Source organism: Agelaius phoeniceus, chromosome 3 (genome assembly GCF_051311805.1).
Source record: "Agelaius phoeniceus isolate bAgePho1 chromosome 3, bAgePho1.hap1, whole genome shotgun sequence".
Classification (NCBI taxonomy): domain Eukaryota; kingdom Metazoa; phylum Chordata; class Aves; order Passeriformes; family Icteridae; genus Agelaius; species Agelaius phoeniceus.
Window position 1 is genome coordinate 81,362,564 of NC_135267.1, and position 27,524 is coordinate 81,390,087.

The following is a 27,524-nucleotide window of genomic DNA, read 5'->3' on the forward strand; positions in this document are numbered from 1 at the left end:
CCCAGCTGAAGCAGTCAGACAGACAGGGATCGATATTGGAATGCAAAATCACCCAAAGGATTTTCAAGAATCAAAAGGGCAGTTATAGTAGATTAAAAAATGAGATTAACTTACACATACATTATGCACAGTACTGTACACGGATGAACTGCTACAAATAAAAAAGCAAACAAGAGCCTGACCTTTTACCTAAAATTGAACTTTATTTAAAATCTGTTCTATTTTCTAAATGAGTCTTGCTACACTTCCCAGCATTCTGGTGCTCCACATTTTATGTACTACACAGTGGGCCAACCTGTCTCACCCACATTGTAGCCTAATCTTCTCATAATATAAAAACCTGGAACTAACCTGGGTTAAAAAAGTCACACACAAAAAGACAGTCACAGATACCAGTTTTAAGAAACATCCATTCATTGATACACATCTTTGTAACACAGTATTCACTACAGATTTGCCAAAGATTTTCCATTTGAGGACCAAATAACCAGAAAAATGGTTATATCACTCGAGACAGCCACAGTCAAGGAAGACAATAATCCCCTTTGGGTAGACAAAGAAATAGCAAAGCTATTTCAATTTTGTAATACCATTTCCTGAACTAGTTTCTTTTCCTGTACTGGAAATATTAAAAAGAATGGTGGTAATTCAAAACAAACAGATCCCAAAAAAATACCATACCAGAATCGCAAACAATCCTGACCCCAAACTGATGTCTTCCAAAGAAAGAGGATCTGTCAAACACCTGCATCTAAATGGAAGTGCCAGTTCTATAAAACCAATAGTGTTGGTGGCAGTAGTTGCATTCGGGTTCGACCTCCCAGATCACATCATTGCTCTGTTATGCTTAGAAAAAATCATGTCTTGAAAACTCCAAAGTAATTTTATTTTCCCTCCATTTCACTCAAAACCTGCTTTCAACAAATACGTATTAGCTTGACACCAACAAGTCAATCCAAATTAATAATGGATAATGTTACCTGACAGAACTGTACATGAAGGACTGAGCCCAGCCCACTGCACAGAACACAGGAAGCTGTGCCATGCCTGGGACAGGATCCATTTCTATGGCTAATTGCACTGCTTTCAATAGAAATAGAGGACCTTTAAACTTCAGCAGTGAAAATCCTTCAGAAATTAGTTGGAGAAATGAGCAGATAGCTGTAGTCAGAGTTACAGTTGTGTTGCCTCTATTGAAAAATAACATTTAAAAATGTATTCAATATTGTCACGTCTGGAATAACATCGTACATTGTAATTTCTTTATTTAAGAAAGCCTATTATTCTGGATGAATGGTACTACTCCTACTAGTGTTCAATCTTTATATTGGCAAATCAACTGGATTTTTCAAAGAAAGAGTACGTAAACAGTAATGAGTTGGTCTCACCTCGGGAGTTAGGACTTTGAAGAATGCCAAATAATTCTGGGAATAAACCAAAAATGGAAATACTAGATTTATAATCAGTATAAACTGCATAAAATTTGATGACTTACAAAAATGTACGCCAGTAGTAGATATAAGTAAAGCAGAAAGTATTACTTATTGCAAGAGTATATTTAGCTGCAAAACCAAAGGTAATGTTGAATGAGCACCAAAGTAATGATAAAGCACAACTATCTGGAACAATTCTGCTTAACACAGGTTAAGAAAACAATATGAGCCTAGCTTATATCTGGAAAAATAATCACAAGTATTCACTGAAGGAGAAGCACTGTAAGGCACAGTTTGATGTGACAAAGAGAAAGGGATTTGAATTTGAGGACACACTGTATACCTTCCAATGTACAAACCTCTGGAGGCAGCTCAGGATGTAAGGAGCACCAAACAACTTATTCTACCACACAATCACACCCAGACTGAGTAAGAAGCAAGTAGTAATTTGATACTTTAAAGTCTAAAAACATAAGCAGAACAAGGACTTAGAAAGCACTTGCATTTGCAATAAATGCAAATTATAATGAAAATACATACACAAGTTTACAAATAATAAGAATTCACATATGTATGAAGCTAGCAACTGAGACTGAACAGCAGGAAGGGCAATCAGTTTTCTAGAGCTCATTAACAAAAGTAACAGACTTGTAAACATTAACTTAGAAATGAGGGGTTTGATATTCAAAGAAATGCAATTTTTGTTGTTAGCAAAATTGAATCAACTCCTGTCTGCACTTAATGCTTTGCTTTGTTAATACAAATAAATTTAAGGTATGTGATTTCTTTTAGTTCTCGCTGATAATTGTTAATGCTAAAAAGCCCCACCAAAACCCACAACCCTAAGCCCATGCACAGTAAAAGAATGATCTAAATGCTTTAAGACACTTCTGGCAAGTAAACTCCAGTATGCAAACTAGTTTTCCCAGTTTTATGTTCAAAGAACCTCTGTCTCTTACCAGCTTAACCTCTGTACGTTTATTAGAGGCTTAACCATGTGTTTCTAAAACTCTTTCACAAGAACAGTCAAGATGCATGATGTTAGGGAAATCAACTCTGTTCAACATTTTGGTCCTCTCTTTACTAACCTAAGATACCAAAGTAGTCAGAAACTACAAAGAGAAGCACAGTTTCCTTCTTTTAGGCAAACAGAAAGTGAACACTTTCAATGGAGAAGGCCAACACTTCAGTGTTTCAAGACATTTTCACACTCCAACTGCTATGGTCCATCTCTCTTGACTTCTCTGGGTCAGCTTCTTCCCAAGCCCTTCAAAATAATCTCTCTAATTTAAAATTTAAACACATTTTGATTGTACAAGATTTTCCATAAAACAAGAGCTCTTCTAAAAATTCTTGCTTTTCCCCTTTATTTCTTTTACCTTAACATTTCTGTTAAGTTTGTCTCCCCAGAATGAGTTTTAATGTCAACTAACTGTTCCTTTGTTATTCATCATGTAAGGTAAGTACCAAACCTGCATCATTATTGAATAACATATCCATGCATTGCTTAGGACAACAGAAAACAACTCTATCTATGATAAGAAATATGACAGCAAAGCAAAAAGGGGCCATTATAATTTTAGGGGAAATCTATACTGACAGAGAGAATTCTGATGTAGAAATTCTTGATGCCTTGCAGTGAAGAGATTCTACAAACTTTTTACAACATTTCCAAAGAGAAGAGAAATTGTCAGCCTGAAGGAATTTAAACAGCTCAGTTCTCCAAAAAAGGTAAATATTGGTTCTTACCAGATCTATTTTTTTCTGAGAAATGGCACTTAAGAAAACTCTAGTAAGGAGCATTTCACTGAACACAGAAATGGTGGATATTCCACATAAAATATTATCTTTTCTCTAAAGGCAAAGTCTTCTAAAAACTGCCATATTTGACACTTAAAATGCAAAATGCAGAAATAAGCAGCTTATCAAAAGACTCCAATGTAATAGAAGCTAAAGCACTCTGTTCTTGGGTTTTTTACACTGAAGGTAACTTCTCATATACCATGTAAAATATGGAATAAATAATTATACTAGAAACTGTGCTTTCTTGACTCCAGAGAATATTTGCACTAGGCAAAATAAAATTAAATAAAGCATCTAACAATCACGCAAGCAATTCTGCTAAATTCCAAGCTCCTGCTTGCAATACATGTTTTCAGTGCTAGTTTGAACGTGCTCTTGCATTTTTACAACTGTCATTCACACAAATAAAAAAGTAAAACCAAAATATCTATTGGGAAAAAAAGAAACAAGACAAAAGAAGCACAAGAAATTTTAATTCTATTCTAAGGTCCAGACAGCTTAAGCTTGAGAAGACAGTTACCCAACTGCTTGACCAAAGGTTTTTGAGAACTGATTGGAAAAATAAACAGACACCTGGAAATTTGAGAATCATCTTACTCGTCCTGCTTTCAAACTAGGTAGTGTCCTAACCAGAAATACCTACACATCTCAGGGGTGGAGGGGGTGGCACATGTACAATTCACATGCACATGGATTCATTACCAGCCCTCACACACAGTAAGACCACAAGGAATCACAGTGTGAGAAGTTTGTTCTGCTCTGCCGTACTGCTGCACAAAATGTAAGAAGCCAGATTACTTTTAAGAAAAACTGAGAGTCATGCAATATCTACAGTCTTTATTCCTCAGATTATCATTGCACAGGACTATGCAGGTACATAAATAAAATATTTGATAATACCAATTAAATACAGCTTCAAGTCCACCATTAAAAGCCACTAGGTACCACCACCCTCTTGCAGCATCCCTTATTCTACCTTAAAGCAGCAATATCCCACAGAGGGAATTAAATGTCAAAACTACAAAAAAGCAGAAAGTCAGCATTTACACAGTACTGAGCTTCTGTTAACACTAGTACAAGTATTTTGCTGACTTCAGTAGCCATTAAACTTGGACCCCTCTGTTTCAAACTGGATGAAAGCCAACACCTTGTACTACAAACAAACGACAGCAAGTCTGGAAAAAGACCAACAATCCTATGCCAAATATATAAAAATAATCTCTCCATTTCAGAATGCTGTTGGCTGCAATGTTCTTTAATTAGATTCAGTTTCTGATCTCATTTGAAGCATACAGTTGTGTACTCACCACCTGGAAAGTTTGCTTCCAAGAGCAGCTTAAAGGGATCTCGAGGTTTGCAAGCATGATAATCTGCTTTATCCCAAGTGTATTGTTTAATTTTTTTTTTATTATAGCTACCAAAAAGTATCACAAATCATCCTGGCTCAGACATTTTTTCTGATTCTTCACCCTCCACTTTTCTTACTCTTTCTTCTTCATTGACCTTTCCTCTTAAGTTATCCACTTATTGTTTATGTCCTCTTTAAAGCAAACCTCAAATGCTATTTATTTCACATCTTTTCCAGCCTGTCTCTCCTACTGTACATCTCCATCAGTACAATACACAGCAACACACTTGTTTTGTGTAAAAATCCACCTTAATACAAAATATTACCTTCTCTTAAACACTAAGGAAAAGCATATTTGTGGCATTTTGCACAGCAACTTCCATGACACAACTGAAAAAGAACAAACTAGGAAATTCAGATGTAGGAGCTTTAGATTAGTATAATCTCTTGGGGCAGTTTGGCTAAACCTTGAATGCAGATTAAAATTACAAGCACTAAAATGCAGGTTATGTACCATTGTGGAATGTTATGCAATGTGAAAAAAGCTACTGCCAGGAAATACAGATACAGTTGCACTTCCCAAGTGAAGCAAATCTGTATTATTTCCAGCAAGATTCCCATGATAGCACCCCTTGCACAATTTTGGGATTCAGTCACCTCCAAAGACATTCCATTTTTAGACCAAACTCAGTGCAGTGCACAGCACAGGAGACATCACTGCACATTAATCCTATATATAAGGTTTGCAGCACACATTACAGAGTATGTGGTTCTGTGACCAGAAACAAGGCATTAATAAATTGGTCAAGTATGAAGATGGCACATTATCCACAAAAGTTATTAGCATCTTTAAAACAGTCAAGAGACACCAATGTTGAATTTGGTGAGGACAGACTCCTTGTCAAGCCTGGAAATACTCTAGGAGTGGGAAGACGGCAAATGGAATTTTAAACAATATCTAGTGAGTGCCCCATGGAAGAGACTGGGTCTGTACACTCTCATGCTACAATGACAGTGGATTCTACATCACAAACACACCCTGTGTAAGCAATGTGAGCAGCAAGACCAGAATTTTAGTTGAGAACTATTGTGAACAAAATGAAAGTTTGGTGTGTTTGAAACAGACTAATGAAACTAGAAGATAGAGTTGGGGTTCTAGCAAACACTAAGAATTTTTTTTCCTCAAAAGTTGCAATGATCCTTACAACCATGATACTGCACTGATCCTATAAACTCACAGAATACATTCAAAAAATCCCAAAGCTGACAATTTATTCCTTCCTATAGGCCAAGCATTGCAGAAGTGAGCAAAGCCTGAAGAGTACTAACCAGGAAAGCCTGCTGACATTCAACAAGATAACAGAAGAAAGCAAAAGCCACCAAAAAGCCTTATCAAATACCACAACCACTGATGCTTACACATCTCAAAGCAGAGATGTCACTGTTTTCCCCTACTTGGCTGGAAGAAGAAAGCAGAGAGAATAAAATCTAGTATTACAAGATGAAGTATCTCACATGTCATTTAAGATATCCCCACACTACACTTCAGTGAACAGCACAAGTCCTCACAAGTCAAGCAGCAGCAACAGAAGTAAATGAGAAAAAAATGAAAAATCAGGACTTTAGTTAAAACACTTGTAGGTGCTAATGGCTATCAAAAGCAATATTAATTAGGTGAGTTTTAAAGGAGACTTTTCATTAGCACAACTCAAAATTAACTTTTTTTCAACAAAAAGAATAAGGTGCAAAACATGACACTAAGTATTACTGCTGCCAAACAAACAATTCTGCTCTAATCTTTCCTCCAATCTATGCAATGAATGCACTTTCTCAACACAGAGTAAGTATTTGCTTTCATGGAAACCTGGATCAAGACTTACTAACATTTATCCGATGTCTCTGTGATATAACCAAGCAGGAAATGCAAGATTAAGTAATACTGATACATCAATAATAGCGATACAGGATGCAAAAATTCAATTCTGTCACCTACATGCCTTGTGAAACATGCCTTCAGAATCTCACCAGCATAAAAAGAATAATTGAAATACAATATAAGAAAGTTAGAAATTTTATTGCAAATTTCTTATTACATGCACACCCTTCCCATGCACTATGATCTATGAATGTTTAAAAGGAAACAAAGTTAAGCTGAATAAATCTCTTACACTTAACCTCACACTACTAATGTCCTATAAAGCAGGATTTTAATTATCACCTTTAATAAACTGGTCTTCTCCAATTTCACAACATTTTCTTGAATTATGCTGTAGATTTTAAGATATTTAAAAAAATATTTAAGGACCAACTATTTCAGAAAAAAATTTAAGAAATAAAAATTAAGCTGAGTAAATATCAAGTTCAGCTACAACTTCTATTATGTCACAAAAAGAAGCAACAGTTGGATCACATAAGAGTGGACAGTACAAACTTAAATAATCTATAAATGCACCATTTAAGAAACGTAGAAAGACTGTCTTATGAAATAAATTATTTATGCGGCAAGATTTGAGAAAAAATATTCAGTTAGCATAAATTGCCTTAGCTGCCTGACTTAGAAAGGACTTATATGTACTTGTGTGGATTCATTCTGTCTCTTGTTCTGTGCATTACAATGTGGTAACTAAGAGCACAGATTTAAAAACAAACAAGCCCCAGACAACAAAACCCCACAAAGCCATTCCCTACAACCCAACAAAACAAACAAACAAACAAAAAACCAAAACAAAACAAAAAACCCAAAGCAATAGAGACACTTATATAACAACGAAGTATCTAATCCAAGAGAAACATAACATATACAGAAAGGATACTCAGAAAATCCAGAAGATTTAGGACCAAATTTCAGGACCACATTTAACTGGATTGTTTCTACTTGTGGTTTCAGTAAATTCAGAAAAGCTATTTTGATTGTTTCACTCCCCAATTTACCATCATTTTTAGCAACACAGTTTCTTCACAAGCACAAGGGAACTTGTTCTGCATGTGATATCCTGCTTTGTGTAACACAGAATTCTTTTTTCATTCAAGATTCTTAAGTGCTACAAAAAAACCTACTACACTCAAACCAAACAAAATCCCAACTTTTTAGTATGTACCTGAAAATGCTTTACCGTGGCCAAAAATTCTGAGTATTGAAGAAAAAAATGGACAAGTTTTTCTTCCATAGAAAAATCGCATTGAAGTAATCATCCTAGACTAGATGCAGTTGAAAAGCTCATACAGATGCATATTCACTATTCAATCACTGGCAAGTAGTTGTGAATTGATGTTTTGCAAAGAAACTTCAGTTCACTCAGTTCTCAGTAGGCAAAATTCAGTCTAAACCAAAGCATGATGCATTCATTCCTCTTATTTAAATTAACCACTACGGCCCAAGCTATAGACCCATATGCAGTTATGGTTTGCTAGAATCAGGCTATTCTGAACAAAACAAGAATGGAAGAAAACACATTTTAGTTTATCACTCCCAAACATATTTTTTAAGAACGGAGTTGTTTCTAAGAAAAGGTAGAAGAAGAGCCAACCACTGTCCCAGCAGGGTGAGTTCTATGGAATAAATTTGCAACCTATCTCAAATGCATCCTAGGAATAAAGATATAGGAGATATAGACAGCAGCTAAACCAATCAGGTTATGTAATATATTAATGCCTCATAGGTATCACCTTGTGATATATTTACATCTCACAGAAATTATCATTCCAACTGACATCATACACAGAAAAACAAACCCTTTCAGGTAATCAGTAGTCCAGAACTGCTCTCAAGAATGGTGCCACTAAGTCGAATTTCTGAGTATTTTCCCCATGACAAGTACTTTCAGAACTTTCAAGGCAAGTCTGAGACCTCCTACCACTTTTGGTGAGGATCTGTCATTTTCAAGTTTGCCAACTGCAGAGTAATTCTAGTCCAGCTGGACATCATAAAGTCAGCTGGTCCCCGCCACTACTCTGAGCAAAGCCTGTGCTAGTCAACTGCTCAGATCCAGGCGAGTTCAGACAACCCTGAGGATGGCAATTCCACTTCCTCTTGGGGTGGATCACAGTACGAGAAATTCCCACCACGTATTCAGCATCTTTTTGTTGCAGCTGACACCTGATGCTTCTCATCCTTCCACTGTGCACCTTGGTGAAGCACCTACATCTTCTCTGCGGCCAAATACGAGGAAGCTGAAGACAGCATCAAAGTCCCTTCTTCCTCTTTCCCAGACACAACAAAATATCTCCTGGCTGTAGACGGTGTTCCCCTGCTCCTGCCGAGGCACGGCTGTGGCAGGAGGGATGCCGAGGCTGTGCAGCGCGGGGGAAGGTGCGCGGGCTGGAAGCGCGGCTCCCGCAGCCCGGGCTGCAGTTGGCGGCCGCCGCCGCCAGGGCACACTGCGGGCTCGCCATGCACACCGCCAGGGCACACTGCGGGCTCGCCATTCACCCTGGACAGCCAGGGCACACTGCAGGCTCGCCATGCACACCGCCAGGGCACACTGCGGGCTCGCCATGCACACCGCCAGGGCACACTGCGGGCTCGCCATCCATCCTGCACCTCCAGGGCACACTGCGGGCTCGCCCTGCACACCGCCAGGGCACACTGCGGGCTCGCCATCCATCCCGCACCTCCAGGGCACACTGCGGGCTCGCCATGCATCCCACACCTCCAGGGCACACTGCGGGCTCGCCATCCATCCCGCACCGCCAGGGCACACTGCGGGCTCGCCATCCATCCCGCACCGCCAGGGCACACTGCGGGCTCGCCACCCATCCCGCACCGCCAGGGCACACTGCGGGCTCGCCACCCATCCCGCACCGCCAGGGCACACTGCGGGCTCGCCATGCACCCTGCACCCGCACAGCCAGCCCCTGGCGCCACACACGGCCGCTCCTGCCCGCCACAGGCACGCTTCTGTCCCGATCAGCTTCTCACGAGGACAAAACAACCTCTACAACTAGTAACATATTGCCCCAGTGGGGCATTGTAGTATAGTAAAATAGTATACTATTTAGCATAGTAAAGCGCTTTAGGCTAGGTTTTCCATGCCATCATTGGCAACAGTCAAACAGAAACTTCAAAATCTTTAATTATTTTACTTTGGAGTTAGAAGTTTATGGGCAACAAATGTGATAAAAGAAAGTTCAAAGACCTGTATTTTTAACCTTGCATTCAGTTTTTATCCCCCATCTATCTCAGTTATGTCTCCTGAAGCTGTTCAAGCATTCAGAAGTAGCACAGGCTTATGCACTGCAAAAAATAGAAATTAATATTGTCCACAAATTGCTACTGCAGTGGGGAGTTAAGACACTCCCCATCTCTGAAACTGTGACCTGAATTCAACTTTACCTGTAGTAGACAAATCCTGAATAAAGAAGAGGAAATTTTCATAGTACTTCACTACATTTCCTGCTCAATTTGTAGAGAAGTATTTATTATTTTTATTAGGAACTTCAGCTTGTTTGGGCTACGAAGGAAACAATCCTGCCTAGTATTTTGTCATCCACCCTTCACAGTTTTGGTATGCAATATAATCTCCACAGAGTCAGATCAGATACTCTTTTCTGCCCTTGATCTAAATATTAACTCTGAACTTAGCTTAACTCATTAGTTGAGAGAGCCATATAGACACTAGTGTACCAATAAGCTTCCTCCTAGAATTAACATATGTTCTTCAATAATTTACTGACTTGATTTGGCATAAGGGGATAGTGCCAGAAGCATTACAGTGAGATATGACAACCTTCCCTCTCATCTCAGCATTGCTATTTCTAGTACTTGAGGATGGTGTGCAGGGTGTGTGCTGGACTGAGTAACAGCTGAGGAGAAACAATAGTACTCTTCCCCTCAACTCCAAGACTAATTTTTCCCTAACTATTAAATAGAAATGTAAGCTATCCTAGAAGCTCATTTGTTTCCAAGCAAAAAGCCCAACACTCTGGAGGGTGGCACAGTCTGGGAGTTACCATGTCCTGCATCTTCACTCACTGCAGCCCCTCTTCAGACACCCACTCCTGTCCACACGGGTCTGAAAAGACCACAGCCATGTTTGCACAGGTCAAGGAGGAGGCCAGTCCCAACACACCAAACTTCCATACAGCGGGCTACATTCTTCCATCTACACACTCCCACCTTCACTAACAACCACAGTTCAGCTATCACAAACTTTTGATTGCATTTGAGGTTTACCACACATGTTGTGGTAAATCAAAATGACCATACAGAATAACTAGACAGATACAGATTATTTACACCTACACTCTGTTTAACAACACAAATGACTAGCCTGCAGTTACATTTTCTCTTCTTCTAAGAACTAAAAATTAAGAGTGCGAGATTTTCAAAAATAAATAATTTTCATTTCCACTACAAAGCCTTCACCTTCAAAAAAGACTTGGTTGTGACAAACACTGGAATAAAACAAATACACTTGCATTTGTGCCCATAGCCACAGGTCTGTGTTTGCCCTATAATACCAGTCATTCAGATGCTCCAATTGTGGATGCAGCTATTATTACAAAACATAGCACTGTAGTAATCATCTGAAAATAAAGTTGTACAGTGGCCAACAGTAAGTGGGTGACATTTGTTATGCTAACAAGGCTCAGATGCTATAGCTACATTATTTCTGTGCTTCAATAACACTATCGTGTTACAGTTAGGTAAAAATAATGATCTATTTTACAGCGGTGCAAGATGCAAATTATTTTGGTACATTTTTAATACCTCTGCATTTTTCAGAGATTTCAAGTACTGATTTTCTTTATATATAATATATTTAAACATTATTAGAATATTTAATACAACATAGCTAGTGTATTAATTAATATATTTGGTTTTTTATACACAGATTAAACAAGACTAAATGGTGAATGCACCACTGAGGAACAAGAATGCTGGAACATTTTTTTCTCTCCTCTAAACTTAAAATCTTCTTTTTATCTTAAACAGAAAATAAATACTGCTTAGACTTTAAAAGAAAACACACTGAGGACATAGTGACAGGACACTTGAATCTTGTATATTAAACCCAAACAATATGCATATTAAACAACACCCATATATCATCTTTCAATATGTATGTGTGGAGTAGACAAATTTCAACTGTAGCAGGCTCACCGCAGTCTCAACTTCACTACAGCGATTCAACTTCATGAGCAGTAGTATCAAACAAGTGATTCCTGTAATACTTTAGATTCCAGAATAAGAAGTCAAAGTGAAATAGAGAAGGCAAAATGTCAAACCTAATGTAAATATGGTGAAGTCTCCAACTAAATAAGCAAACCCTTAAAGCAGGTATAGAGGAATCTATACAACATGCACTAGCAGATCTTGAAAGCATGTGAGCATCTAGATTACTACTTCATATTAACTCAAAACATTCAGCAGACAATCAGCCAAACTTTTCAAGACTTCATTTTGATAACTTCAGTTCATTTCTGAAGGTTTATGTCACGGTTCAATCCCAGTAGGCAGTTCAAGTACCACACAGCTGCTGGCTCACTGCCCACCCACTGCTGGGAAGGGGAGAGAATTGGAAGGGCACAAGTGCAAAAAACTCATGGGTTGAGATAAAGACAGCTTAATAAGGAAAAAGGAGTAGTATAAAAACAAAACTCCTCAAAGAAAAACAAAACCAAACCACCACAAATGATGCAAAAATCCCACCACTACTCATCAACAGCCAACCTATTGAACTCCAGCCAGTCCCAGAGAAGAGGCAGTGCTGGCAAACCTCTCCCCTTCTCCCCATGGTGTGGAATATTTTTTTGCGAAGTTGGGGTCAGCTGTCCCAGCTGTGTCCCCGCCCATCTCCTGTGCACCCCCAGACAACTGGCTGCTGGGGCAGCATGAGAAACAGAAAAGGCCCCAGCTCCAAATTGCTGTTTGGCAATTCCTAAAACACCAGTATGTTATCAAAACTATTCCATCACAAATCCAAAACATAGTCCCATACAAACTCCTATGGAGAAAAGCAATTCTTTCCCATTCTAAACTAGCACAAGGTAACATCAGAAGTCAACTTGCAAGAGAGTATCCTATCTTGCACACAAGAATGCACACAGCTTTACCCACCCTTAAGTACAGCTCTTTAAAGATTAACCCTTTCTGATTATTCTGACATATTCAAAGAGAATTAGAATTTAGTTAAATACCATATTTTCTTTCAGCAGAATGCTTTCCCTAACAACTCAGTTTCCAGACTAACTCTATCCACATTAGTTTATGCATTTCCAAGCCCCACTACTGTTGCCTAGTAAATAAGTAAATGCAGAAACATTTTACTCCATGACAGCAACTGGAAGACTATTAAAAACATATAAAATACAAGATGCATTTACAGATCCTTTTGAATGTAACTCCACACGCACCACATGTATTCAAGGATTTGTGAGACAACACTTCTTTTAGGAAGTTGCATTTTTTTATAGAACAGAATACCAATATGCATCATTTGGAGTTGTATTAATTCACGAATAAGAATATTTTTTAGATTCACCACAGATTTACAATGTTTGCAAATATTTTCTAATGATAATACTTTTTAAGGCAGGGGAAGTAATGAATTTCTATCTGGACCAACATTATAGTGACTCAAGACCTAACTAACTTGGTAAGTAAATTGTAAATACAACAAATCTCTCAATTATCCCAAGCTTGAATTGCAGAGAGTGGAAGTACAAAACCACAAACTTTTGCATATCTTCCTTCTCCACCTCCTCTCCAACATCAGCCCTTACCACTCCCCCAACTGTTATAGTTCTACCTTTTTAAATTCCACCCTGTCTGGGGTGGAATGAATGATGAGGGCATCATTCCTTCAGCTCATGTTTAATTGCCTAGCTCTCTCCATTTTCCATACTCCTCCCTCCCCTTCTTCAGATCCCATCCCTATTCCATTTAATTCAAACAAACAATCTCCTTCCAATGCACTGTCCAAGTTTGAGGGGAGAAGAAAGAGCCCAAAAGTCTGTCCTTGCTTTCAATCCTTACACCTGACAACACAGAGTTAAAAGACTGCATGAAATCTTTCCTTGCCTTCTCATGTATAAAAGCCCACTGATGGAAAAGCTTTTTCTTAAATCTCTACTGAACTTTTGCAAACATTTTTTGAATGGTTTATACCCTGGCCAACTATAAACAATGTCTATTTTGACAGATAATGTCATATCAGATACTAAAGAGACAGCTGGTAAAAGAAAGCACATAATGAATACAGATTCCCTACTGGTTATCTCCAAGTACAAAAATCATCAATGTCAAAGTTAAATCTGAGGTACAGAGTTCCCCAGAGTTTATTTTTTCTTAATCATGAACATTAAAATGTACTTAATACAAAACCCTTAAAGAAAAAAAAACCAAAACCACCTAAACTGATTATTTGTTCTGGGATTGCACTTTGTTGTTTTTACTTTGGTTTTAAATTGTCCAGAAGCAGATGTAGTAGAAAGCACTTAAATTTACATTTTTAAAGTTCAGCAACAAAAATACCTGAATTGCTAAATTATCTCAACACTAGTTTAATTTGCTCCCTCTCTCACATAGGAAAAGCCACCAAGAATGCAGGAGAAGAGTACAGCAATGATCAGGGCAGGTGTGACAGCCTTTTTGCCCCTCAGCATACCATGCACAAAAAGAAACAAAACAGTACAAGGAAGCACACTTCATCCACCCTCTTAAGACTTTTAAGTGGTACATTTACCTATGTTTAAAGGTATACATGCTGAAGCACAAAAACCAGAACTCATCCTTAGCTTCAAAGAAGGTTTGATATAGAACAGACAGACAGAACCCAATAATTGTTGAAATATCTTTTGGAGACAATAATGTAACTGAGAGGCTAGTGATGCTAAATTTGCACCTGAAACATGCAGGTGCATGTTTCACAAACAAGGTCCTGATCTAGTCACTAATATACAGAGAACTAAACACCCAGTGTACCTGCATGTTTGTCACACACAGCACAGCTGTACCGAAAATAACCACAACAGTGCCCTAATGGCCTAAGCCACCACAATTCAGGCCACTTCAGTTGCTGCTGGTTCTGTTGACTTCATTGGTATTATGCTAGCAAAGTTATCCATTGTGCTTACACATATGGACCAAGCTTTATGAGGAAAGTGTGTTAAAATGCTACACTTTTAATAAGTACTTTATAATTGCCACAGTGGTTCAGCAACAAACTTCAAGAAAAACCGGCAAGCCCACAACCATACATTTACTCTCAGAGCATCGGCAATATAATAGTGAAAGTCAACTCAGTTTTCATACAAAGACATTTTCATAAAACAGCACAAAATGATGCGAAATTAAATCCTGATGAACTTTTTATTGACAGAAAAAAAGCCATAACTATTACAAACACAACTAGGTTGTTAAGGTTACGTACTGCACCTGAGGTATTCCATTAGCCATGGAATAAACACTGTGCTCTTAAAAAGTAGAAGTTAATTGTAAGAACATTACATCACAAGCTAGGCCCTAGAGATCATATGGCAAAGAAGTAAACACATGCAGTCACACCCTAACAAGTAAAACATTGTAAGTTTACACTCCTAGCTGGCAACAAACACCAAGAATTGTGTCATTTGCTTTCTGCTGGGACTCCTCTTTACCTTTTTTTTTTAAAGTAGTTTCTTGTTGGTTCCAGTCCAAATCTGAGTAAAAGACTCATTATTGTAAATATAAGAAAAAATGTAGTAAGAAGAGAATACATAGAGAAGAACTGCTCATAAATGAGATCCTTAGAAGCATAAAATTAAAAAGGAAGCTTTTGACATAATTGCATCAGATTTCAAGAAAGTTAATTTGTAGCTCTGAAAAGCAAAGAGACTATTTAAGACTAAATGCACCCTCCCCATTACATTATGGGTTTAGTTACTGTACCAGGCATGATATAATGGAAGCAACTACGCACATGTTTGAATGCAGAAGCAAAATCCCTAATCCAATGAAGTATAAAGCACAGCAATTTCTTTGAAAAAGTAAAAATGCCACAGATAAGAATGATAACTAAGAAGCGCTGTTCCTTAATATGAGATGGTAAAAACTAAGTTTTTATTAGAGAAGAAAAATGTATGGAAATACCTTCTGGAATAATAAACAAGCAAACAGCAGAAAGAGTACACAGCCCTAAAATAATTGGCTGGATGTTACACCATGTGTACGCTATTTCTTTGTTGCATCCAGCAACAGAGGCGATAAACATCCCATGGACACCATGCTAGAGTTTCTATGGATATGGGAACAATCAAATCAACCTACTTGAACAAAGTTTTCAAGCTCATACCAGAAGTCACCATCTTAATACCAAGTCAAATTGAAATTTTTGTAACAAAAATTCCAAACTAGATAGTCTTTATTTTTTTCCACTGTTTAAGAATAGCAAATCAAAACAGTAAAAAAAAAAAAATGCTACACTTGAAGCTTACTCACATTATTTTTTTTTAAGTTTAGAGTTTCATTTGTCCTACAATTATTTTTCCTGTGCTGTAAAGGAAAAACATTTTACTCTTTAAACATTTTTGCCAATAATTTTCTTATTAATGATAAAAATCAAAGCTTCAAAATTATTCATATGCATAGCCAGTAACATCTCTTCATACATAAACAGCAAAAGAAAATATATGTACAAATGTAAATGCAATATACAAACAGTCACCTGGAAAAATTTTTACTAATTCAAATTGCAAACAAATGTTACATACAAACAATGTTTAATATTCTACTCTATATTACAAGGATGGAAGAAAGCAAAGAAATTATTAAACCTTGTACAGAGACAAATGTTAATCAATAAATCTGTCACTCTGTTTATACAAACAGAGGTTCAGAGAACTGGAAATGCTAATGGCTTATAACATAAATGTATTCAATCCTGGACATATAATCCCTTCAGCATCACCATATAGCAGCTTCATTACATATAAAGAAGCCTGCCTTAATATTATTGTACATTAAATGAAGCTAAATATCATTGATTACAATAACAACAGCGAAAAAGCAATTACTGTATTACTAATTTAAGAGAGTTAAGCTTTGGGGTATATCTGTAAAACAGACACCACCTCTATTCCATGACCATTACCAGTGTATTTTTCTCACCAGCACGCTGGTTTACCCCAGGTATTTCTGATCATGCTGAAGTATGCATAACATTGGAAGTACATACAGTTGTTCTTTGAAATGATATAGAAGCAATGGGCTACTTTAGAAAGGTTATGTAACAGTGCTGCATCACATTATGAAATTTTAGTCAGATGGGTCTGTAAGTTTAGTTTATGTTTATATATATGAACGCACACACACGTGTGCGTATAAACAAAAAATAACCCAGAACATCATGACATTATGGAAAACCCACTCATTAAAATCATCATTGAATTTGCTACATTATTCATATATCTTCTGCTACTGATAAAAGCTAGGAAATGTACTAGTGGATTTTTGTCCTATTATTGTTAACAGTAAATCAGAAGCATAAAGATCACTGGGAAAAAGAAAGAGCTACCAGACCTGTACCTTCAGAAAAAACATGCTACTGTCTCTTTGAAAAATGTTTCTCGAGTATTCAAATCTCTTCAGTCATATCCTAATTTCTCTGCATCATCACAGATGCAGATGAGAAAGAAACACGTATCAAGATCAATTAAAAGGCCTCTACTGTAACCAAAAGAAAAGGTGTTTGCTATTGCACTGGACCTACAGAGAACACCAAGAACGCCTCCCTCGGGCAGCATCACTGAAGTGGCTAAAGATAAATGAACAAGGAACACTGGTTTTGTCTGGAGACAGAAGGATTACTCAGGGGTACCACAAATTTTGGAAGAGTTAATTATGTTTGATAGATCACGAAGAACGGCACAAATGCAAAACACAGAGAAGACTAAGAATAATCCTGTTCTTCAACCAGGCAAAGCTGCAAAGAGAGAATCACTGCCATTGACCGCAGGCATTCCTTGTGCAAACTGTCCTGGCTTGGCCTCCTGATGGGACCAACAGCACCACAGAAGCCACAGGAAGCTAAGAAATAAAGGATGCAGCTAATGGAGAAAAAGCCAATGTTTTGATCAGCCTGGCACAGAGTGTGGTGCTCAGAAGCATGCTGGAAGCCATGAATGGAGAACACATCAAAACAAACCTGCATGCAGGTCACAGCCTCCTTCACCCGACAAGCAACCCTCATCGCATTTCGCACACCTGCTCCAAGAATATGCTTTCTGCATTAAATGCTACTGCCAGAACCAAACAAGCAGTGAACTCATCCAGTTTGTCCATAAAAGCACACAAAAGTATGAGAAGAAGCATTCAAATTAACTTCTACGGCGATTTCTAATGATGATAGTGATACGAAATACGCAGAGCTGACTAGAATAGCAGACAGTTTAACTGGGCAGCTGAAGAGCCTGACATAACTCTGCCTCAAGGTCAAATCAATATCAAAAAAGGTCTTGTACTACCAAGAACGTTTACCATCAGATGTGCGAAAGCCTAGTTTGGGAGAAGTTTAAAGGAGTGGACGAGGTGATAAAGTTGAGAAGGAGTATCGTACTGTGTAAATGGCTTTTATCCAGTGACGCAGTAAATGCGAAAATTCTCCCTTGGTGCAAGGCAGAGTAAACAGAAGAGGATTAACGCCACGGCTCAGATCTCTACCTGAAGGCAGTGCCAGGGAAGGCGTCCGACCGCCCACACCGCTGCTGCAGGCAGCTGGCACCATGGCTTTGCACGGAGCAGAGGGAAAGCTGGCACAGCTGCTTGCTCACTTCTATCCCAAAACAATCCCGAGCTGGACTCGCTCAGCATCCTGCTCCTCAGTGGCGTCTCAGCAAGCCAAAGCAGCTTTGGCCACCTGCCCACTATCAGTTTCTCTGCAGCAGAAATCACTCCTGCTGCTCGCTAAGAAGTCAAACACTGCAGATAAACACAAGCACACACCTACCATTTCTCTCTCTGATCAGTTTTTTATGGTGGGGTTGAAAAAAATGCATCAAAGGCAATTTTCGTACCACCTTCAGCCTTCATTCTAATAGTGAAAAATGTTTTCAAGATACATTTCTGACAAATGTGTAGTATGTAGCTTCATACTGCAAAGATCTTTCCACAGAGAGCAAAGGGACATAATTGTGTAATGGAATTCTAAAAATCTTCACATCAGACACTTAACACAGAGACGATTCCTTTCACAGACACCAAATATCTACATTCACTGTGTGGATGTGGTATTTGTCTATTCACCATGTCAGCTTTAATACATAAGAGTATCCCACCCCTCCCCAAGTCTTACATCTATCTAAAATATAATTCAATTAGCCACAATCAGTAGTAATATCAAGCAAAAAGACTGATAAAAATGATGATGTAATAGTAATTTGTGTACTGATAATGCTTAGTCTCTAATTAGTATTAAGTGACTTTTTTGATCAAGACATATAAAAAACAAGCCCAAAAATGCAAGTCACCACTTAGCCACTCTTACTATAACACCACCACCACTCATCAATTAACACATAAAACAGTACTACAGGTGTCTGCAGAATCATTAAAAGAACAAGACACAAGCATCATCAAATAGTATCTGTTATGATTTACTACCCTAAATGCTATCAGTAATTGATTTTTTTCTAACCTCCTGTACTTTCTAACATTATTATAACAGCAGCAATACACTATTTAACACTGGACTAGACAACAGTTCAAACAGTACATGTTAACTGAAATTATTTTTCTGGAAGGATTTTTCCTAACAAAATAAAGGAAAAATAAAAAGTTAAGGATAACAAGAAGTAATGTACAATCAAGATAGCATTGAAGAAACATCAGCCATAAAAAGTTTCAAGAAACTGAAGAGGAAAGTTCTTCAAAGTTTTCATATCAACTACAACTTCAAATGAGAAAAGCTCCAAATGAACATGAGCAAAGTTAATCACATTTGCTAAACAATACATTAGTTTTTAATCTGAATTTAACATTTCTTACTGAATAAGAATTCACTGAGTCTACTTTAATTGACCACAACCTTGTATATAGCATGGAATTCTATAACAGAGTAGTCAATTCAAATGTTGAGTGCCTAAATTTGAGTACTATTTAATTAGGCAAATGAACAGAGGTTCTAAATGATCTTGTCTTAAAAAAAAGATTAAATAATCTTTGTATAAAGTACAAAAATACTTATGCGGATGTCATGAAAGCCTTCTCCACCTCAAAGTGTATTTACTTCAGAAGTCTCCTCTTATTCTACTTTGCTTGCTTACACATTTTTTGTAGATGTGAGATGCTTATTTTAAGTAATGGAAAATGCTAAGGAATGGCAATTGTCCTTTTACCACTGCCTTCTTTAGACTCTCATTTAGGTAGCTTTGCAGTCACCACAAATTATCATCTAGTGCTGGTCCACAAACTTAAGCATCCATTTACTAAATGCTTTAACAGATTATTGTCAGTAAATCTTGAATATATGAACCTTTCAGATGCTCATTTAGTACTAACAGCTCCTATATAGCTTTTGAACTACACTGGTTTATTTTAAAGACAGCATTATGCAAATCCTAAATGGAGCTAGTAGCTAACAGAGTAATGCTCAGCATGAAGGTGACTTAATCCCACCACTTAAGGAAAGCAAAACCTTGATAGTTTGAAAAAGCTTGTCTAACTTGTTGAATCAAGCACCATTTCAAAGCACCACTTCCAACCAACATGAAAAACTTCATGATCAGTGATCAAGTATCTTGTTGAACTACTTCAGACAAAAGATAAGAAATCGGTCTTTAAGAAGAAGCAGAACTGAATATATGTTTTCAACCTATGATTTTATTTTAGCTAGGCACCTCCAAAAACATACAGGTTAAAGGAGCCCCACTGTAAAAAAAAACCAAACTAAAAAAATAGGAAGTTTTGTTGGTTCTTCCCACACCCATTTCTAACTAGCAGTCCTGCACATCTCCACCAATTCCTACTAACAAAGCAGGACTCCAGATTTCCTCAGTGACAAATCGATGAAGAAGAAGAAGAAACAGAGGAAGCACCAGAATATGTTCAACCCATGACCTGTAACGCTTGGTGGTCTTTTAGCTTTGTGACCAAGATTTCTGATGGCAGGAACCCCAGACACTGAGAGGCCCATGGGAATGGATGCTTCTTTCTCACTGCAGTTAACAGACTAACCAGGAGCTGCCACATCACTGGAAGGCTATTAAGAGTTTTTCTCCAGATAAAAACTTTTGTCAAAAGACCTCCTCCACTGTGCCTGTAAGCTGGAGGGAAATTCCAATGCTGCATGCCAAATAGATAGAGTTTGAGAGGAATTCACAAGCTGCCTGGCAAGAAGAGAATAGGGGCAAGTAGGAGGAGAGGCACTACTGTCCAGGCCTCCATCCCAATGGCCTCTACTCACCCACAGAATGGCTGAGGCTGCTCCTCCCGCAAGGAGACCATCTGGGCACCAGCAGCAGTGGGAAAAGTCCCACTGTGCAACCAGGAAAGTGGGGAGAGCACCTACAAACAAAATGGAACAGAATGTGAAACTGAATTTAAGGAAGATGAGATAGGTAAAGTTCATTGGATTCTAAATTCTATGGAAATATATTTGAAACTTGAAAGGAAATCAAATCACATATCTCAAGCTTAGCAACTGTTGTCTAGTGTGTTTTGAATAAAATGGAAGATTTTATCCCAAAGAAATTCCTGGAAACATCCTGCCTATAAACAACTATATGAGAAATTCAGTTTACATACAAACTAACTTCAGGAACAAGAGACATAAGCTAACTAGAAGAAACTATGAGAAATCTGCATCCAGTAAATTAAATCAGTATTCCATGTACTAACATTTCCACACACAAGTCAATCTACAGAAAAACAATGATGTCTTTGTAATTACTTACTGTCATCTAAGGCAAAACCAAAATAAAAGCACACATGCTCTATCTGAAAAAAGCTGGGACTTAAGGGAAATGCAAGTAGTATTTGTTTATATGAATATTTCCCCTCCCCAATTTCAAAATTCTTATTACATCAGAAGAAAATTATAGAGGATTACACTGTACCACAAAGTGACACCCATTACAGCATAGTATCCCAGTCTGGGCCTTGAGATCTATCAATATCAATAAAAAACTGATGAAATTGCCCATATAAGCTCTATGACAAGGAACTTATGAGTTTGTTTATAGCCTTTTGTTTAAACACAAAAAATTATGAACTCAACTACTAATCTTTTTTGTCTGTGCTACAATGTAAGCCTTCAATGGATCTATTACCTATAGCTACTGTTAATTAAACAAGTGTACAAAGAGAATATTTTCTTCCATGTAAAAGACAGCTGGTTAGCAACATCTTAATTAAATTGCAAATCCTGTATTGAAAAAATATTAGATAAAAAAAATCTTAATCGCCTTTGACAATCAATCTCACCCTAAATGTTTAAAATAATTAATCATGTTGAAGACAGATGAGTTATTTGTTTAAAGGCTACAGTCATAAAACCAATGAGGTCTCACATTTATAGAGCTATTTAGAACTAACACAAAGGCATTTTTTGCATGAATAGCTTCCTGCAATTCCAGAATCCCTGGAATGCAAATTCAGTTATGAAACCAATTAATCTTTTAAATTACTTAATTATCTCTCGTATCCAACAAACAGGCAATTGTAAAACACAAGAGAGACAAGAGGCTGAATGAAGGCATTTATAACAGTACAAGGTCTCACCTATTCCAGAAAAACAACTGCCCTCTGGAAGCGGCAATTTCCCCTGCCAGGCAGGAGCCCTGGTACATCTGCAAGCAGCTGGGCTCACAGCACTCTGGCTGGAGTGTTTCTCAAGTGCCTGGGTATACTCCATTTGAGATCTGCTCATATTGTCACCTGGAAAGGTGAATATGAAACAGATTGTCAAGAGCAACAAGCACCTTGGATTCAGCCTTCACTTCAAAAGGCTCATGTCAACCTTTCCAGAGCCAAAAGTTCATCTGTCTCTCCTACCCTAAAGCAGCCTGAGCAATAGTCTGAGTAATTTTACTTTATATATATATTACTTCTGAGCAAAAGTTAGATTTTCTTCACTGCAATTTATCAAGTTTATTTTGATTTAACACTGACCCCTGTGAAGAAATATTTTTTCCCAATTTACTTGATTTTTGCTAATTTCCTCTTATTTTGCCTACTTGCTGCATTAATCCTACACTTTCATCTGCAGAGGTTTGCCCCAGTATAACACTGGGAACAGTGATAAATATGTGGTTCATGTTCTCAAGAGACCAATGCAGTACCTTATAGACTTGCCTATTACAGACTCAACCTTTTCTTCAGGTCTCGATAGTCCACTGCAATTACTTTCTTTTACAAATGGAAACTGTTCACTTCTTGGAAATGTCAAGATAAAAGATTTTTAATATAATTTGGTTTTTTTAAAGCAGCATTGGCCTATTGCATTAAAAAAAAAATCAACACAAGCAGCATTGGCCTATTGCATTAAAAAAAATTCAACACACTGCCCTTCAAATCTTGATTTCAAACACATTTCAGACCCACACATCTGGTTTTCTTTGAAACCAAACCACAAGTGCCACAGATATTGCTCAAATTTTTAAAATAAAAAGCATATTATGTTGAAAGACTATACAGAGGAGGAGGGAAAAAAACCCCTCACAATCAACAAAATAAGATAGCATTAAAAGTCTCTGGTTTAGATTACATTTCATCATTAGAAATAGTAACTAACACTTTTTTATCATTTCCCATTGAAATTGTATTTCGGTTGCCTCTAAGTGGCAAACTTAGCCCTTTAACCCAGAACTCACTGTATTTCAGCACTAGTATTTTCTATTAAGGAGAAAAAACATCACATTTCAGCAATGTCAACTTTGATTTCTTCAAGGAAATGTGAGAAGAGAAGCAATACTGGCATTTCTTGCCAGTGCTAAAAGCAAATTAATCCTTTTTTATTTGAATTTCTCAAGCTTATGCAATCTGCTAACACCTCTACCTGAGAGGTTTTAAACTGGTTGCCAATTCCAGTCAAATAAGGATGGAGTTTGAAATACAGGAAAATACCCTCTTAAAAGTTAAGGATAAGGAAGAATAAAGTATCTGATTATTGCTATTATCTAGTAACCCGAGAGACAGAAAAGTAGAAAAGGTGGTTTCTTTTCTTTGTTGTTGGGTTTGGGTTGGTTTTTTGCAGGGATGGGGTGAGTGGGGGGTTTGTAGGATTTTTTTTGTTTGTTGTCAGTTTTGGTTTTTGTTTCGTTCAATACTCTTTTGCCTTTTAGAATAGTTGGCAGTCACCACGTGTTTAGTTGTTAATTACATATCATGCATCTTTCTTTGCCTAGTGCAGGTGCCATGGAAGATGCAAAAAGAGGCAGAAAAACGTAAAACACAACACGAGCTTTTCTAACAATGACAAGGAGGTTGTGTCACCTACACATGCTCAACTCGAGGCATCCAGTTGAAGTATCTGACCTATGAACCTAATTTCCCCATCCTGACATAACACTATGGACAAGTCTGGACATCTGCAAAGGCATTTCAGACCTTTGGTGACCTGGATCATCTTCCCCACTTTCCCTGTTAACCACAATGGAACATATCCACACTTCTGATGCACTAAAAAATGTGCAGAATGTATTACAATTGCACCTACCAGAAACTATCCTAATCCAAACAGCCCAGTAAAATCTTCAACTCTTTCAAAGAACAGATGTACCACTATGTATGTATGTATGTGTAGGTTTTCTGGGCTTTTCTTCAAATAGAGACATGGTAAAATAGATTATGATGCAAGAACAAAGTACTCTAGAAAGGAACAGTTTAATCAGTTGCTCATATTTTTAGTATTATGAGTAATCTGTGCACTAAACTTATGTTTGTATGCTAATAACCATACCAAGGCTAAAAGAGATGCTGCAGTGCTGCTAGACAGCATAAGTCTGCTATGAAAGAGACTGTTTTAAGTAATCTAGAAGTAGGGAGAAAATATATAATTGTATTTTTTATTTATGAACTTTGTTTGCGCCATGTACAGAAGTGTATGGGAGAAGGCAAGAGCTGCAGTGTAGAAGAGAAATTGCAGGAGGGGTCAGAAAGGGCTGATCAGAAGAGACAACTGGAAGAGGGCTGAGAGGAGATGTTCAGCCATCAGAGGAGAGAAACTCCATGCTGGAAGGCTCACCATTAGTCATCTGGCAATTTAAACTGCTGCAACTACAGTTAAAGGGACAGCTTTAAACTCTTTATGGCTCTTCTGCAGGGCTACTTTTTGAAGGCCTTTTACTTGAGGCATAGAAGCAAGTTCAAGTGCCCTCACTAAGTGAAGTTTTGTCAACCTCCAAATACTGTAATACAGCCTAGTGGCAGATGATAATTTCAGAACATCCTTTAAGGTTACACGGCAAGCAGCAAATGAAAAAAGTGAGTGAGTACAACTTGATTTTTACACCTTCCTCAATGAAGCTTTAATGAAGAAAGTTCAGAAACAAGGTGTCTAAGGCACTTCTCACACAATAAAACATTATTTTTGTCCCACTGAAGTTCCCTTACTGGAACAAGTCAGCATGATATGAAAAGCATTTTGAAAAAAAGAATACTGTAGTCTTACAATACTTTCTTAACTTTAAATTAGCTCCATGAATTAAATGATTAAGAACTTAATGGAGAAGTACAGTCTAAAAAACTACAGTATCTTTCATCTTTTTGATTTTAAAGCAGCTATCACTATAATAACAGAAAATTAAGGTTTAGTCTACTGTGCAAGACAGAATTTTGACCCTGTAAAAATGCGAAACTCCGTAGCACTTTCGGTGAACCAGAAAAACACCAAAAGATTGATGAGGCAAAGTAGGACAACTCATGAAAAACAGCAGGGAGAGAGGTACAAAACCCCAAAACCAGAACAACAAGAAAGCTCTTGCTGGTACTCCCTATTTACTTGCAACCAATTTTCTTGGAAAAATTAATTTTAGATATCAACATTTGTTGGACTTTTTCCATTCCCAAAGGACACATGCAGATAAAATGTTGATCTATATTTTCAAACATTTTGCTTTAACGGCTGGATTTCTCATGACTTCATGGTTACTTCTACAGTTCTGAAACATGAAAAGAATATCTCAATTGAACTATGAAATTAAAATCTGGATGTTATGTATGAGGTGAGACACATTACTAAGAGTCAATTTTCTTCCAAATCTGAATGGTAATAGTATGAAAATCAAGTCACACTCTAAAGAATAATAATTAAATGTTTCTCACCCAAGGTTTTAGGGCAAGAGATTGTAATAACCTTTCAAAAAATACATGAAAGCTATTTGGGAAATGGTAATTTTCTTGCAATATTTTGGCATTCTAATACAACTTTTAAAGCAATAATTTATTGCAGAATGCAGCTTTAATATTTATACATAATAGAAGACTTGCAGTTTGACGATACTAAGATGGGAGCATGCTAAGAATACAGAATAATATATTAAAATATTTATCTCATGATTATAACAATTTCTGAATTGGATGTTATTTCTACTGCTCTACAATTGTTTCCCAGAAGAAAAATCCTTAAGGCTTTATTTTAAAAGTTGGACTGACAACAATGATTAGTCTCCTTGTTCAAAGGAAAGAACAGTATGATACAGCCAGTGCCTTCCTGTCTTACATGCCTACCCTAGAAAATTTTCCCTGCAGTAAACACTGCATTTTTTTCACCCAAACAATAAATATATCACTCATCCTGTTCCTTGAAGACCTATGTTGAAGTTCACAGTTGTGGGGATGACAGCATAAAAGCCCTTGCAAACAGCCTTTTATTTTTAATAAATTCTTTTATTTTTTTCTTCTATAGAACAAAGTCAGTTGTATTATTTTATTTAAATCAGGAAGACAGAAATACACAAGGTCCAAATCTACTCAAGCAGGGCCATCCTGAGCAAGCTGCCCAAGATCACATCTAGATGGCTTCTGTGTATTGCTAAGGATAAAGGCTTTGGTTTAACCTTTGCCAGCACTTGGTCACTCTCAAAATGAAAAAGTGTTTCCTGATGTTCAGAGGGAATCTCCTGTGCTTCAGTGTGTGACCATTGCCCCTGGTGCTGTCACTGGGCATCACTGGAAAGAGCCTGGCTCTGTCTACTCTATGCCATCCCTTCAGGTAATAATTGTGGAGACCACTCCTGAGCCTTCTCTTCTACAAACAGAACAGTCCCAGCCTAGAGGACTGTTCTGTTTGTAGAAGAGAAGGCTCAGGAAAGACTGGAGCCTTTCATCATGAGAGACATGCTCTAGTCACTAACTGTCTTTGTCCTCTTGGATGGACACTGTGCTACGGCCACAGCTCTCTTGGGAAGCCCAGAGCTGGACACAATACTCCAGGTATAGCCTCATCAGGCTTGAGTAATGGGAAAGGATCTCCTTCCCTTTGCCTGGTGGCAACACTCTAATGCAGCCCCAAGGTACCATCAGTCTTTGCTGCAAGGGCTCAGATCTGACCCATGCTCACCCAAACAGCCAGAGCCTTTTCTGCCAAGCTGCTTTCCAGCTGGGCAGCCCTGAGCATATGCTGGTGCTGTCTGGGGTTTTTGCTCTTCAGATGCAGGACCTGGCATTCCACCTTGTTGATCCTGCCAGCCCATTTCTCCAGGCTGTTAGGGTCCTTATGGGTGGCAGCATGACCCTCTGGTGTCATGTCACTAGCCAATCCACTCAGTTCTGTATCATCAACAAATCTGCCCCATCATCCAAATCATTAATGAAGATGTTCAACAGGACTGGTTCCAGTACTCACTCCTGGGTACATCACTAGCTGCCAGACTCCAGCTAGGCTTTGAACTAATGACCACCATTCTGTGGACCTGGCCATTTAACCAGGTTTTACCTCACTGTCTGCTCAGCCAGCCCATATTTCATCAGCTTCTCTATGAGGATCTTATTGGAAGCAGTGCCAAAAGCCTTATTGCAGCCAAAG

The 27,524-nt window shown here is 37.8% G+C and overlaps 1 protein-coding gene across 2 annotated transcripts in view; it reads right to left on the reverse strand.

Annotated features, from left to right (window-relative positions):
• Positions 1–27,524, reverse strand: part of CRIM1 (cysteine rich transmembrane BMP regulator 1) — a 175,778-nt gene that overhangs the window by 99,693 nt on the left and 48,561 nt on the right. The window contains exons 3-4 of one of the 2 annotated variants that reach the window (XM_077175737.1): positions 22,280–22,435; positions 20,964–21,064 (exon numbers count right to left, since the gene is read on the reverse strand). The exons of the other annotated variant lie outside the window; for it this stretch is intronic. Coding sequence (XP_077031852.1) covers positions 20,964–21,064; positions 22,280–22,347 — 169 coding nt within the window. The 5' untranslated portion in view covers positions 22,348–22,435. The remainder of the gene's footprint in view (positions 1–20,963; positions 21,065–22,279; positions 22,436–27,524) is intronic. 2 annotated transcript variants of the gene reach the window in all.